The 16786-nt window shown below is 37.4% G+C and overlaps 1 protein-coding gene and 1 long non-coding RNA gene across 7 annotated transcripts in view; one reads left to right on the forward strand and one right to left on the reverse strand.

Annotated features, from left to right (window-relative positions):
- The window catches only part of LOC309632498 (uncharacterized protein), a 615011-nt gene that overhangs the window by 318466 nt on the left and 279759 nt on the right, over positions 1 to 16786 (forward strand). For all 6 annotated transcript variants that reach the window (XR_014246932.1, XR_014246933.1, XR_014246934.1 and 3 more), the window contains one exon: positions 14850 to 14924. Coding sequence is in view for 1 of the 6 variants with exons in the window: in XM_082400159.1 (XP_082256285.1) it covers positions 14850 to 14924 (75 nt within the window). In the remaining 5 variants the exon portion in view is untranslated. The remainder of the gene's footprint in view (positions 1 to 14849; positions 14925 to 16786) is intronic.
- LOC309632550 overlaps positions 1 to 16786 on the reverse strand; it is a 385961-nt gene that overhangs the window by 292225 nt on the left and 76950 nt on the right. The gene's annotated exons all lie outside the window — the stretch shown is intronic.

Consider the following 16786-nt stretch of genomic DNA (forward strand, 5'->3'; position numbering starts at 1 on the left):
CAAGAAAGTCTTGTGTTTATGTTTCCCTCCTTATTCAGAGCTCTTCTCAATTAGCATCTGTTATTGGTTGAATTGTTCTCCCACCGCCCCGCCACCTCCCCCCACCAAATTCATATGTTGAAGTCCTAAAACCCAGTATCTCAGAATGTGATCTTACTTGGAAATTGGGTTGTTGCAGAAGTTATTAGTTATATTAAGATGAGGTCATTAAGGTGGGCCCTAATCCAATATGACTGGTATCCTTATAAAAAGGTACATTTTGGACACAGACATACGTACAGGAAGATTACCTTATGAACTTATAGATACATAGATGGTCCTCTATGTACCAAGGAGAGAGGCCTAGAACAGATCCTTCCCTCTCAGAAGGAACCAACCTGCTGATACCTTGATTTCAGACAACTAGCCTCTAGAACTATAAGACAGTACATTTCTGTTGTTTCAAAGCCATCCAGTTTGTGGTACTTCGTTACAATAACCACAGGAAACTAACACAGCATTTAGTCAAAGAGGACTTCTCTCTGCAGTTAATATAAAATAATATTATGATTTCATTTCCCTTTATCCCATACCTAGTATTATTTATTCTTGGGGTCCGAATTCTTTGTCTCCTTGTCACAAAAATGCAAAGTTGGAGAATTTGTCCATATTGTCTTCTACTATCAAAAACAATGCAAGAAGCAGAATCCAACAGCACATTAAAAGGATCATACACCATGATCAAGTGGTGTTTATCCCAGGAATGCAAGGATTCTTCAATATACACAAATCAATCAATGTGATAAACCATATCAACAAACTGAAGGAGCAAAACCATATGTTCATCTCAATAGATGCAGAAAAAGCTTTCAAAAAAATTCAACACCCATTTATGATAAAAACCATCCAGAAAGTAGGCATAGAGGGAACTTACCTCAACATAATAAAGGCCATATATGACAAACCCACAGCCAACATCGTTCTCAATGGTGAAAAACTGAAATCATTTCCTCTAAGATCAGGAACAAGACAAGGTTGTCCACTCTCACCACTATTATTCAACATAGTTTTGGAACTTTTAGCCACAACAATCAGAGAAGAAAAAGAAATAAAAGGAATCCAAATCGGAAAAGAAGAAGTAAAGCTGTTGCTGTTTGCAGATGACATGATACTATACACAGAGAATCCTAAAGATGCTACCAGAAAACTACTTGAGCTAATCAATGAATTTGGTAAAGTAGCAGGATACAAAATTAATGCAAAGAAACCTCTTGCATTCCTATAAACTAATGATAAAATCTGAAAGAGAATTTAAGGAAACACTCTCATTTACCATTGCAAAAAAAGAATAAAATACCTAGGAATAAACCTACCTAAGGAAACAAAAGACCTGTATGCAGAAAACTATAAGACACTGGTGAAAGAAATTAAAGATAATACAAACAGATGGAGAGATATACCATGTTCTTGGAATGGAAGAATCAACATTGTGAAAATGAGTATACTATCCAAAGCAATCTACAGATTCAGTGCAATCCCTATCAAACTACCACTGGCATTTTTCACAGAACTAGAACAAAAAATTTCACAATTTGTATGGAAACACAAAAGACCCTGAATAGCAAAAGCAATCTTGAGAAAGAAAAATAGAGCTGCAAGAATCAGGCTACCTGACTTCAGACTATACTACAAAGCTACAGCAATCAAGACAGCATGATACTGGCACAAAAACAGAAATATAGATCAATGGAACAGGATAAAAAGCCCAGAGATAAACCCATGCACCTATGGTCACCTTATTTTTGATAAAGGAGGCAAGAACATACAATGGAGAAAAGATAGCCTCTTCAATAGAGGTGTTGGACAAACTGGACAGCTACATGTAAAAGAATGAAATTAGAACACTCCCTAACACCATACACAAAAATAAACTCAAAATGGATTTAAGACCTAAATGTAAGACCAGACACTATGAAACTCTTAGAGGAAAACATAGGCAGAACACTCTATGACATAAATTATAGCAAGATCCTTTTTGACCCACCTCCTAGAGAAATGGAAATATAAAAAATAAACAAATGGGACCTAATGAAACTTAAAAGCTTGGCCACAGCACAGGAAAACATAAACAAGACGAAAAGACAACCCTCAGAATGGGAGAAGATATTTGCAAATGAAGCAACTGACAAAGGAATAATCTCCAAAATTTACTAGTGGCTCATGCAGCTCAATATTAAAAAAGCAAACAACCCAATCCATAAATGGACAGAAGACCGAAATAAACATTTCTCCAAAGAAGATAAACAGATTGCCAACAACACATGAAAGGATGCTCAACATCACTAATCATTAGAGAAATGCAAATCAAAACTGCAGTGAGGTATCACCTCACACCAGTCAGAATGGCCATCATCAAAAAATCTACAACCAATAAATGCTGGAGAGGGTGTGGAGAAAAGGGAACCCTCTTGCACTGTTGGTGGGAATGTCAATTGATACAGCCACTATGGAGAACAGTATGGAGGTTGATTAAAAAACTAAAAAGAGAACTACCATAGGACCCAGCAATCCCACTACTGGGCATATACCCTGAGAAAACCATAATTCAAAAAGAGTCATGTGCCACAATGTTCATTGCAGCACTATTTACAATAGCCAGGACATGGAAGCAACCTAAGTGTCCATCGACAGATGAATGGATAAAGAAGATGTGGCACATATATACAATGGAATATTACTCAGCCATAAAAAGAAACAAAATTGAGTTATTTGTAGTGAGTTGGATTGACCTAGAGACTGTCATACAGAGCGAAGTAAGTCAGAAAGAGAAAAACAAATACCATATGCTAACACATATATATGGAATCTAAAAAAAAAAGAATGGTTCTGAAGAACCTAGGGGCAGGACAGGAATAAAGATGCAGACTCAGGGAATGGACTTGAGGATACGGGGAGGGGGAAGGGTAAGCTGGGACAAAGTGAGAGAGGGGCATTGACATATATGCACTACCAAATGTAAAATAGATAGCTAGTGGGAAGCAGCCACATAGCACAGGGTGATCAGCTCGATGCTTTGTGTCCACCTAGAGAGGTGGAATAGGGAGGGTGGGAGGGAGACGCAAGAGGGAAGAGATATGGGGATATATGTATATGTATAACTGATTCACTTTGTTATAAAGCAGAAACTAACAGACCATTGTAAAGCAATTATACTCCAATAAAGATGTTTAAAAAAATATATGTTCATCTTATATATGGAAAAGATCTTTTATATCATTCAGTATTTATTCATTATTAAGAAAAAAACAAAACTAAGTAAATTTGGAGTAACTGGGAAAATGTCTCCTAAAATCTCGGCAAGTATCAGTCTTATTTTGTGAAAGATAGAAGTGTTTTCTTTTAAATCCGGAAAATGACAAGAATGCCTGCTGTGGCCATTTTTATCCAACATTGTGCTTGAGGCCCTAAGTAGGGCTGGAACAGAAAAATATAATAAAAGTTGTATGATTTTGAAAGGAAGAAAAAATTGTCAATATCCCCACACTATATATTTGTATTTGTACCTTGAAAACTTGAGAGAAATATTTGGGATTAATGTGAGTTTGGCAGGGTAGCCATATATAAGATCATAAATGCATTATGTTCTTATACAAAGCAAAAACAAATAAGATAATACTATAAAAACAATAAAAACTGTAAAGCACTATGTAATAAATATAAAGAAAGTGTGTAAAATGTTTAGGGGAAAACTATAACATTTTCTTGAAAAGCATTAAAGAATTGAATATAGAGGTATTCATATCTATGCCTGAAAAGTCTTAACAATACATATAGGGTAATTCAGTCCTAATAGATACATGAATTTAATGCATTAGCAATTATGATCCCTTCATGGTTTTTATGCAGTGGACAAGTTGATTATATCACTTACAAGGTGATTGAGAGGGCCAAAAATTATTAAGAGAAGATTTGAAAAAGAATAAGCTGAGGGTATTTGCCACACAGATCTCAAAAATAATGGGGTAGTATTTGTGTTAAGAGTTAGATAAATGGAATAATGGCACAAAACAGAGAAAAAAATACATTTTAAACCCTGCTTTAGGACAGACGTGGCACCACAGACCAGTGAGGGAAAGAATTAACTCCTACATTTATAATGATGGTGGAATTAGTTATTCATATGAAACAAATAAAATACATGCTTACCTCCTATCATGCCCAGAAACTAATTATAGGAGAAATGAAAATCAGGAAAAGTGAAATGTTAAAATGAGCAACATCTGTTTTCTAAAAGACAACATTAAGTGACATGATGATCCTATGGTCCATGGTCCAGGAGAGGGTAACTGCAAGATACATAAATGCCTAACATTAATAACTGAAATACATAAATTACAAAAAAAACTTTCAAACAAGATTTGCATGTAAAAATGGGCAAAAGATATAGAATGGCAATGATCAGAAGAAAAAAATATTAAATATAGCTATAGACATAGATATGGATGTGGATCTATGCAGACGTACAAACACTTTCAACACTATAGTGGTTACTCGGGAAGAGATGGAGAGGAATGAGATTAAAAGGAGGAACACAGACTATTATATAGATAAGTAATATTTTATTTTTAAGTGATTGCTGGGCACACAGCGTTTATTATATTATTTGCAGATATATTTCATTTAACTGAAATATTTTGTTATAAACTTTTAAAAATATGGACAAAGGATATTGCATGTTAAAAATGTTGAGTGATTCCCTTGACCACAGGGAGGGTAACCTTTATATCTCCAGACTCTGGTATGAAAAGTCACTCAGATAATTTGTTCATCTGAGACTGTGAAAGATTAATAGTTATTCAAAGTACTATCAAAAAAATAAAGACAAATTTGTCTTAAAGAGAAAAAAAAAGGTGAAGATGAAGGAGAAACCCATTTCTAAAGACAATGTAAACATTTACAAAGAGAAGTTGGGGTTTAGGAGACCTGAATCCAAACCCGAGCTACTCCACTAACTCTGAGTGATCTTGGGCATTCTGCTTGTGATGGATTAAAAATTATCACACATTTTGGGACAGTCTTCCTACTAAGAAGTGGGATCCTTTTATCCACCCTTGCTTCTGGGCTGGCTTGTGACTGATTTGGAAGATGGCAGAATTGACACTCAGCCAGTTACTACCCTAGCCTTTAAGAGGACTAATGGCTTCACCTTGGTCTCTGGGATCCCTGGACTGCAGTATAGGAAGCCCAGCTACCTAGCGAGGAAGAACACATGGCGTGTCCCTGAGAGTAAAGGGAGAGGGTGAAGGACTACTATGAGCCCAGCTAACTGTCTCTGTAAAGGTGTAGGGATGTGATTGAAGCTCTGTTGAACTCTCCAGTTCAGCTCAGCCACTCCCTAAATACCACTGAATAATCTCAGTGAATGACAGACACATGAAGCAGAATTGCCTAGCCAGCTAGGCAACTTGGACTATTGCTTACACATAGCTCTTTTCATAGTGAACGTTTTTGATGCTGTCTGAACATTATTGTTTAAATAGGCTGGAATTGCTAGTCATACTAGCAATTTATTTAATAGAAATCTTTTTCAGAGTTCCACTTCTGCTCAGACTGGCTTTTGCTGACTCACAAAATCATGAGATATAAAAAATATAGTTTTTGTTTGAAGCCATTAAGTACCCGATAGTTTATGATGCAGCGATAACTGGAACTGAATTTGTTACCTGGAAGTGGGATGCTGCCATAACAAAAACCTGAAACATGTGGCATTGGCTTTGGACCAGCAGTGGATAGACACGGGACCTCAAGGAGACTGATAGTGAAAGCTTGAAAGTAGATGAGGACTTGAAGGACAGTAAGGAAATTGTATTTGATGGCTGGATTAAAAATGGTCCTTTTTATGTAGTGGTGGAAAATTCAGCAACACTGTCACCAACAGTAATATGGAAGATCAGAAATATACATAATGGTTTAAACTAAGGAGCTTTCCAGGCATAATTTGCAAACGGCCAACTGGGTTCTAGTGGCCTCTCATAGATTTACTAAAGAAGAAACTTTTCATTCTATGTTATGGGTAAATATGCAGGGAAGCATATAACTTATTTCTTTAATTCACAGATCTTTGGATTAAAAGGAATTTTACACAAGGCATGTTATTCACACCTGGACCTAATTTAGATAATAAGATATTAAACGTGAAGTCGGTGTTGAAATAGGATAAGACTTTGGGGGAATCTTGGGAAGAGCCAAGTGTATTTTGCATGTGGGAGAAATGGAAATAATTAGTGGCCAGAGACAGAACTATGGCATATTTAAAATGGCAAAAATTCTTTGGCGCTCATTGCAGTGAGTGATGAGGTCTGCTTCCCTACCACTTGAATCTAGGCTGGTGTATGACTACCTTGACTAGTGGAGTAAAGCATCATCTTTAAAAGAACCGTCAGCTCCTGTCTGGATCTCTGGAATAATATATATTATAAGTCTCCATCTATTAAATCTGGCTACCCTACTAGAGAAAATCCAGGAAGAGTCCTTCAGATGACATAAAGAGGAGAAGTACAGCTGTCTCCTGCCTTACCCTCTTCTGCTCTGTTATCAGGCATATGCTTGGAGCCCTCTTAGATTCTTCAGAACAGCTCAGGGACCAACTTGATACCACTGAGTGATCCAGTCAGCTCCATGTATAATAGAAGAAATGCATGAAGGAGTCCTACCGATTTCCTGACCCACAAATCAATGCAATACAAAAAGCTTGTTAAACTCCTAAATTTTGGAGTAGGTTTTTACAGAGCAATAGATAACTAGACAGGCAGATAGATAACAGGTAGATGAGATAGATAGATGATAGATAGATAAAATACTAAGTTAGAGTTCTATGTATCTGTGAAATAAAAAGGGTTTGAACTACATTATCTTTATCCTAGCCATCTAATTCTTAAGGCTAAAGATTTATTCCAGTTTATTCTATCCACTTTTGAAGCGTCTTTCCTAAATCTGCAAAATGTCCAGGTCAAAGTAATACAGTACAGAATAGATAACTAAATCCTGGCTAGGCATTAACTAGGGTAAATACATTTGGAGAACTGCCTCTCAGTTTAAACCAGTTGAACTCTGACTATACCATGGTTTTAGACAGACTGTTTCATCATGTCATGGCCTGTCTTATAAGACTATGGTTTCAGTCCCATGACACTTTTAAAATAATCACAGTCAAACAGAAACTAAGCTGCTGGGGTATGTGTTAATTGCTCCACACTAGTGAGTAGAGATAACAGGAGCTGAGGTTCCCTTGAGATCCTGAAGAATTGTGAAGGGTCAGTTTCAAAATGAGTACTATTAGATTGGTTAAAAATAGCTCTTTTCTTGGACAGTATATTTAACATTGTTTGAACATTATTAAATAGGCTGAAGGTGCTAATCATAACAGTAAATTATTCAATAGAAATGCTTTTGAGTATGTGGTTTCTGCTCCTCCTGTCCCCCCCACCCCGGCTGCTGGGAACTTTTATTATATACAGGGGCTTTTATACACAGATTGCTCCATGAAATAGAGGGCACACGTTCATCATTCCAATCCTGTGATCTATACGAGATGAACTGATGATTCTCAGTGGCTTACTTGATGTTTGGTGCAGTGCTTGTCTGTGGCTACAATGGTCCCTAAAATTCCAGGCCAGTGTTTTAAGATAAAGAAAGAATTTAACTCAAGCTTTATATTTTTATAACTTATAATTTTTTGCTGTTTTCATAAATAAGGATCAAATGCACAGTTTCTTTTACTTGAAAACTCTCAACAGTCTATGCATAAATAGTACCAAAATAGATATAAAAAATGAGAGGTGTCACAGTTGAACTTATGAATTTCTGATCTATGAGATCAACTATATTCACTGGATCAACATTATAAATGCAAGACTGTAAATGACTCACTTCATTTTCTGATAACTGAAGTGACAGATTACTAACTTGAACAAACGAATGCTGTTAGTTCAGATTTTGGCATTTTCATTTGAATAAAATTTTTCCTTTCATTCAGAATGAGCCAAAATAAAATTGCTTTACACTTTCTTAGAAGAACATTTTTCATTAATATCAACTATTTGTCTTTCTCATTTAAAGGAAACTTAAAAAAAATGTGTCTACAAAATGTTAAAATCTGGGAGATGTTTGAAGAGAATACATTCTTTATAAGCCACAAAGAGACATTTATTTATTATTTATTTCTGGGTAACATTATTGATAAATTTTCAACTATAATTTATACTTGCAGGCAGAAATGTGTTATATTTTCAAAAGTACTAATTTGATTATATAGAACATTTTAACATATTTTAAATTCTAATTGCTTTTCAATTATTATAAATAATTATATTGTCTGAATATATGAATAAGTTGAATTATCACTGATTAATATTTTTTGAGTAGCTACCACTTCAAATAGCAAATAGGAATGGTGAAAAATAAGTGATGTGAAAGAAAATATTCCATCACCCAGAACTTTAAATAATTGTTTTTAAAATTTATATGTATATTTTTCTAGTGCTTATGAATTCTACAAGCATTATGTCCTCAGTATATGGTTTTAAAGGATAGGTTTGTGAGTTTTTAAATTATCTTCTTCCTTTAACAAAACAGGAACCTGGAAAGAGGAGGAAAAGATGGAAGAAAAAAATTACTGAAATGCACTCATTATAATTTTTTTCATATTAAGTGAACACCTTGTAATAAACAAGTAACTGATAATCTGGTAGGCATATGGTATAATTTATTAAAGGGACACACATACACACACTCACACATACACTTTTCTCTTTTCTAATCTATAATAGAATTTGAATTTAATATAAACAGAAACAACTGCTCAATATAAGAATTAAAATACATTTTAATTTAATATAAAATTTGTTTAATGTAAACAAATAAATGTTCAAAATGACATTAAATTCTCAGACTTTAACTATAAGAAATATTAGCTTGTAAGAAAAGATGGTTATATCTAATAGCTTGTATTGTAGGAAGAAATTCCTGAAGACAATTAGACCAATCACACACATGAAAAAACATTGAAATGTGCTTTACTGGGTCAGTGCCACTGTACCAAAGCATTGTAAGGCCACAAAAACTAATTACCAGAAATAGCTTTCATAATAAGGAGCAATCCAACAGAGTAGATAAATGTAAATAAAATATAATAATACACATTGAATTTGAAAAGTTTTAAGTTAGAGGCAAGTAAAGTCTCATAGGAGCTCCTGGAAGGAAAATATTATTTCCTCTGTGGAAGATCATACAAACTTTAAATCTGTATGAGATTTGGGTTTTGTTTTTTTTGTTTTTGTTTTTTGTTTTTGTTTTGGTGATGGGGTGTGAGTGGGGTGCAAAGGCTGCCAGAGATTTTGGAGATATTTGGGTGAAGGCCACACATGCACGCTGTGGAGGAAACTTCAGCAGGGGGCCTGCATTATAAAGTCCAGCAGTGAAGGCCATGCAAGGATGCTGCTCTTCTCCATGTTGCCAGCGGTCTTGCTCTCCTTATGTTTCAGAAGGTAGCTGTCTGGAATGCAGGTCCCTAAGTTCAGATGAGGAGAGTTTGTGTAGTGTGAGTTTGGATAGGTAGGGGTACTTGCATAGCATTTTTCAAAATTTTCCACTATATGAGATATAATTTAGACACAATATAATTCAAAAATTGGTGAAAGCCTAAGAACATTTGCATCACCCAGTTCCATGTACCCATCTACAGTTCATCCTCTCCTCCACCCACAGAACAGTCAACCACTGATCTTTCCATCTTTACAATTTTGCCTTGTCTAGAATTTTACATAAATTGGAATCATACAGTATCTACTTTTTGGTGATTCTGACTTTTCATTTAGTATAATGCTTTTCAGATTCATCTATGCAAAAAATCATGTATTTATGTGAATATCAGTAGTTTGTTACTTTTGATTGCTTATCCAATTATATTGGTCTGTCACCCATTGTTTACCCACTCACCAGTTCATGAGGATTGGGATTTTTTTCAGTTTTATCCTATTATGAATAAAGCTGCTAAGACCATTCAAATATAACTTTTTTGTGTAGAGAGATGTTTCTGTTTCTCCTGGGAGTGGAATAGCTGGGTTGTATGTTGAGTGCATGTTTATCTTTATAAGACACTGCCAAACTGCTTTCCAACATGGCTATACCAGTCTGCATTCCTGCCAGCAATGTATAAGAGTTCCACTTGCTGTACATTCTTTCCAAAACTTCGTCTTTTTATTCTTTTAGCTATTCTAAATTGTTTGTAATGGTATCTCATTGTGATTTTAATTTTCATTTCTCTAATGATAAATGATGTGGAGCACAGTTTCATGTGCTTATTTGCCACATATAACTATATGCTTTTTCTTTGCTGAAGTGTCTAGTCACATATTCTGCCCAATTTTTGAAATAGTTTTAGTTCTTATACTTGTCTATGATCCAATTTGAGTTAATCTTTGCATATGTTCTGAGTTAAGAGGCTAGATTTATCTTTTCATATGTGGTTATACAATGGTGTGAGTACCATTTGTTGAAAAGACTATCCTTTATTCATTGGGTTTTTGGGCATCTTTGTTAAAACTGAATTTACCATGAATATAAGAATTAATTTCTGGATTCTCAGTTCCGTTCCATTGATCTATGTGTTTCTTCTCTTGCTAGAACCACAATTCTTCATTGTAATAGCTTTATAATAATTTTGAAACTGGTCAGTATAAGTGCTACAGTTTATTTCAATATTATTTTGGCTATTCTGGGTTACTCATCTTTTTTTTTTTAACATCTTTATTGGAGTATAATTGCTTTACAATGGTGTGTTAGTTTCTGCTTTATAACAAAGTGAATCAGTTATACATATACATATGTTCCCATATCTCTTCCCTCTTGCATCTCCCTCCCTCCCACCCTCCCTATCCCACCCCTCTAGGTGGTCACAAAGCACAGAGCTGATCTCCCTGTGCTATGCAGTTGCTTCCCACTAGCTATCTATTTTACATTTGGTAGTGTATATATGTCCATGCCACTCTCTCACTTTGTCACATCTTACGCTTCCCCCTCCCCATATCCTCAAGTCCATTCTCTAGTAGGTCTGTGTCTTTATTCCCATCTTGCCACTATGTTCTTCATGACCTTTTTTTTCCCCCTTAGATTCCATATATATGTGTTAGCATACTGTATTTGTTTTTCTCTTTCTGACTTACTTCACTCTGTATGACAGACTCTAACTCCATCCACCTCATTACAAATAACTCCATTTCGTTTCTTTTTATGGCTGAGTAATATTCCATTGTATATATGTGCCACATCTTCTTTATCCATTCATCTGATGATGGACATTTAGGTTACTTCCATGTCCTGGCTATTGTAAATAGAGATGCAATGAACATTTTGGTACATGACTCTTTTTGAATTATGGTTTTCTCAGGGTATATGCCCAGTAGTGGGATTGCTGGGTCGTTTGGTAGTTCTATTTTTAGTTTTTTAAGGAACCTCCATACTGTTCTCCATAGTGGCTGTATCAGTTGACATTCCCACCAACAGTTTTAATTTCTGCATCAAATCTGACTGAGATCCTTGCTGGGTAGAGTAATCTTGGTAGTAGGTTTTTCTGCTTCATCACTTTAAATATGTTCTGCCATTCCCTTCTGGCTTGCAGAGTTTCTGCTGAAAGATCAGCTGTTAACCTTATGGGGATTCCCTTGTGTGTTATTTGTTATTTTGCCCTTGCTGCCTTTAATATGTTTTCCTTATATTTAATTTTTGACAGCTTGATTAATATGTGTCTTGGCGTGTTTCTCCTTGGGTTTATCCTGTATGGGACTCTCTGTGCTTCCAGGACTTGATTAACTATTTCCTTTCCCATATTAGGGAAGTTTTCAACTATAATCTCTTCAAATATTTTCTCAGTCCCTTTCTTTTTCTCTTCTTCTTCTGAGACCCCTATAATCTGAATGTTGGTGCGTTTAATGTTGTCCCAGAGGTCTCTGAGACTGTCCTCAGTTCTTTTCATTCTTTTTTCTTTATTCTGCTCTGCGGTAGTTATTTCCACCATTTTATCTTCCAGGTCACTTATCCATTCTTCTGCCTCAGTTATTCTGCTATTGATCCCTTCTAGAGTATTTTTAATTTCATTTATTGTGTTGGTCATCGTTGCTAGGTTCCTCTTTAGTTCTTCTACGTCCTTGTTAAATGTTTCTTGCATTTTGTCTATTCTATTTCCAAGATATTGGATCATCCTTACTATCATTATTCTGAATTCTTTTTCAGGTAGACTGCCTATTTCCTCTTCATTTGTTAGGTCTGGTGTGTTTTTACCTTGCTCCTTCATCTGCTGTGTGTTTTCCTGTCTTCTCATTTTGCTTATCTTACTGTGTTTGGGGTCTCCTTTTTTCAGGCTGCAGGTTCGTAGTTCCTGTTGTTTTTGGTGTCTGTCCCCAGTGGCTAAGGTTGGTTCAGTGGGTTGTGTAGGCTTCCTGGTGGAGGGGACTAGTGCCTGTGTTCTGGTGGATGAGGCTGGATCTTGTCTTTCTGGTGGGCAGGTCCACGTCTGGTGGTGTGTTTTGGGGTGTCTGTGGCCTTACTGTGATTTTAGGCAGCCTCTCTGCTAATGGATGGGGCTGTGTTCCTGTCTTGCTAGTTATTTGGCATAGGGTATCCAGCACTGTAGCTTGCTGGTCGTTGAGTGAAGCTGGGTCTTGATGTTGAGATGGAGATCTCTGAGAGATTTTCGCTGTTTGGTATTACGTGGAGCTGGGAGGTCTCTTGTAGACCAGTGTCCTGAAGTTGGCTCTCCCACCTCAGAGGCACAGCCCTGATGCCTGGCTGGAGAACCAAGAGCCTTTCATCCACACGGCTCAGAATAAAAGGGAGAAAAAATAGAAAGAAATAAAGAAGGAGGATAAAATAAAATAAAGTAGGATAAAATAAAATAAAGTTATTAAAATAAAAAATAATTATTAAGAAAAAAGAAGAAAAAAAATTTTTAAGTAAAAAACAAAAACAAACAAAAACGGACGGACAGAACCCTAGGACAAATGGTGAAAGCAAAGCTATACAGACAAAATCTCACACAGAAGCATACAGATACACACTCACAAAAAGAGGAAAAGTGGAAAAAATAATATATCCTGCTCCCAAAGTCCACCTCCTCAATTTGGGATGATTCGTTGTCTATTCAGGTATTCCACAGATGCAGGTACATCAAGTTGTTTGTGGAGCTTTAATCCGCTGCTTCTGAGGCTCCTGGGAGAGATTTCCCTTTCTCTTCTTTGTTCACACAGCTCCTGGGGTTCAGTTTTGGATTTGGACCCGCCTCTGTGTGTAGGTCGCCTGAGGGCGTCTGTTCTTCGCTCACACAGAACGGGGTTAAAGGAGCAGCTGCTTCCGGGGCTCTGGCTCACTCAGGCTGGGGGGAGGGAGGGTACGGAGGCGGGGCGAGCCTGCGCAGCAGAGGCCGGCGTGACGTTGCACCAGCCTGAGGCGTGCCTCGCGTTCTCCTGCGGAAGTTGTCCCTGGATCACGGGACGCTGGCAATGGCGGGCTGCACTGGCTCCTGGGAGGGGCGGTGTGGAGAGTGACCTGTGCTCGCACACAGGCTTCTTGGTGGCGGCAGCAGAAGCCTTAGCGTCTCATGCCCGTCTCTGGGGTCCACGCTAATAGCCGTGGCTCGCGCCTGTCTCTGGAGCTCATTTAGGCGGCGCTCTGAATCCCCTCTCCTCGCGCACCAGGAAACAAAGAGGCAAGAAAAAGTCTCTTGCCTCGTCGGCGGCTCCAGACTTTTTCCCGGACTCCCTCCTGGCTCGCTGTGGCGCACTAGCCCCTTCAGGCTGTGTTCACGCCGCCAACTCCAGTCCTCTCCCTGCAATCCGACCTCCGAAGCCCGAGCCTCAGTTCCCAGCCCCCGCCCATCCCGGAAGGTGAGCAGACAAGCCTCTCGGGCTGGTGAGTGCTGCTCGGCGCCGAGCCTCTGTGCCGGAGTCTCTCCGCTTTGCCCTCTGCACCCCTGTGGCTGCGCTCTCCTCCGTGGCTGTGAAGCTTCCCCCCTCCGCTACTGGCAGTCTCTGCCCGCGAAGGGGCTTCCTAGTGTGTGGAAACCCTTCCTCCTTCACAGCTCCCTCCCACTGGTGCAGGTCCCGTCCCTATTCTTTTGTCTCTGTTATTTCTTTTTTCTTTTGCCCTACCCAAGTACGGGGGGAGTTTCTTGCCTTTTGGGAGGTCTGACATCTTCTGCCAGCGTTCAGTGGGTGTTCTATAGGAGCAGTTCCACGTGTAGATGTATTTCTGATCTATCTGTGGGGAGGAAGGTGATCTCCGCGTCTTACTCTTCCGCCATCTTCTCCTCCGCCCCTCATCTTTCCATGTATATTTTAGAATCAGCTTGCCAGTTTCTGCACAGAAGCCTGCTGTAATTTTGAAAGGGTTTGCAGTAAATTTGTATATCAATTTGGGGAGAATTGCCATTTTAATTTATTCTCCTGATCAGGTGATATACTGTATCTCTATGTTTGTCTTTTAAAATTTCTTTCAACAATGTTCTATAGTTTTCAGTGTACAGTCCTTGCACGTATTTTGTTAAGGTTATCTCTAAGTAGTATATAATTTTGATGTAATTAGTAAAATAGTATTTTTGTTTTCAATTCCCAATTTTATTGTTAGTATTTAGAAATAAATTTTCATACTGACCTTTAATATTTGATGTCCCTAAACTTATTACTTTATAGCTTTTTTTGCACATCCCTTATAATTTACTTCATGTAAGATCATATTTATCTCTGAATTAAGACAGTTTTATTTTTTCCTTTCTGATATTTATGATTTTTCTTCCCCTTCCCTTTTTTCCCTTATTGCAGGGTCTAGGACCTCTATTATTAAGATGAATACAAGTGGTGAGAGCAGATATCCCTGCCTTGTTCATGAAGTTATAGGTAAGCATTCAGTGTTTCAACATTAAATATAATGTTAGCATTGGATTTTCGTAGATTTTCTTGATTGGCTTGGTAAAGTTCCCTTCTATTATTAGATTGGTGAGAGATTTTATAATCAGGAATGGATGTTGGGTTTTGGTAATGCTTTTTCTAGTTATTGAAATCGTGTTTTTTTTTTTTTTTTCTGTTTTAGTCTGAAAATACAGTGAATTATATTCATTGCTGTTTGAATGCTATACTAACCTGTATTCTGAGATAAATCCGATTTGGTCATGTTCCATAATATTTTTAATATATTGTTAAATTTAGTTTGCCAACATTTGGTTATGAAATTTTCTACCTGTGTTCATGAGAGATATCTATCTATAGCTTTCTTTTTATGTAATGTCTTTTGCTGGCTTTGATGTAAAGGTAATGCTGGCTTCAAAAAATGAGAGGGATATCTTCCCTCCTTTGTTGTTTTCTGAAAGAGTTCTGGTACTATTTGTTTTGTTTTGCTTTGTAACATTCTTTGTAACATCTTTCATTTTCTCTTGCTTTGTAACATTCTTTTCTGCCTTTTCTTCAGTTCTCTTTCAGTGGGAGCTGCCCATACTAGATATTCAATTTGGTCTTCCTCTCTTTGGTAACTGAGTGCCTTTAAATGAGGTGGATTTTTCATTTGTTGTCATAATTTTGTGATTCTTTAGAAGTCACTAAGATCAGATTGCTGACATATCTCCTATAGCAGCCAACCAGCATATGGTGGAAAGCAAAGCAGCTTCTTTTTTGGACTGACAGCCAGTGAGTAGGAAATCCAGGGCCTCTTCTGCCTATTCAGCTCACCAGAGCAGCTTCTCTTCAAATCCACAGCAGGCAGGCAGATGCAGACTCCTAGTTCCTCGAAGACTCCGTAGGGGGGCTTGTTTGTTTGTTTACTTATCCGGGCAACAAGGAATAGCAAGCACTTTTCTCTGTAGCTGGTCATTTATTCAGTCATTCACAAATATTTAGTGAGTGTCAACTATTTGTCAGACAGTATTCCTAACACATAGGATACAGGAAGAAACAAACAGAAAGAGAGCTCTGCATTCACAGAGTTTATCAGGGTGATAAAAATAGAAATAGAATAAATTATAAAACCATATAATATTTTAAAATGTGGAAAATGCTACTTTAAGAAAAAAAATTAGAGAGTATAAGGGAGACCTCAAATGCTAGGAGGAGAGGGACAGTTTCTGTATTGAATTTGCAGTTAGATTTCTTCTTATAAAGAAGAGATTTGAGAAAAGACTTGAAGGAGATGAGAGATTGAGCCAAGAGACTTTCTAGGGAAGAGCGTTCCAGGAGAGGGAACAGCAGGAGCTAAGCCTCCAAGGACAAGACAAGAGCCCTTCTCTGTTCCCTGGCACGAGGGATGAGGTCCAGTCCCTGCTCCCCTGGAGATCCAGGTTGTGACAGCATTCCTGGCCTGGTTTTGTTACGTCCCAGGGGGAGCTGGGAAGAAGGGGGAGTCACAGATATACAAGTATAAGCCTCTGCTTATCAGAACTTTTCTACAAAATATGCATGAGAGGTACTACCCGAGAACGAATACTAGAATATCTAGCTCAGCATGGCACTTCAAATATTCTGAAATGAGACACAGAGAAAACCAATTAATCTGTCACTGAGAGAGATTATTTTATGGTAGGGCAGTCCTGATGACAAATAGCAAAATACAAGCAAAATGATGATTAGTGTTTGATTTGTTGCAAAAACACCTACACAGAATAGCTGCTGCTTCTTCTTTTTTTAAAAAACGTTAAAATAGCCAAACAGAATATCTTATCTAAATGCAAAAATGCATTATTTATGATTGGCTTTCATCTATTTAAAGATTT

Source organism: Balaenoptera borealis (genome assembly GCF_965194805.1).
Source record: "Balaenoptera borealis genome assembly, chromosome: 7".
Taxonomy (NCBI): Eukaryota; Metazoa; Chordata; class Mammalia; order Artiodactyla; family Balaenopteridae; genus Balaenoptera; species Balaenoptera borealis.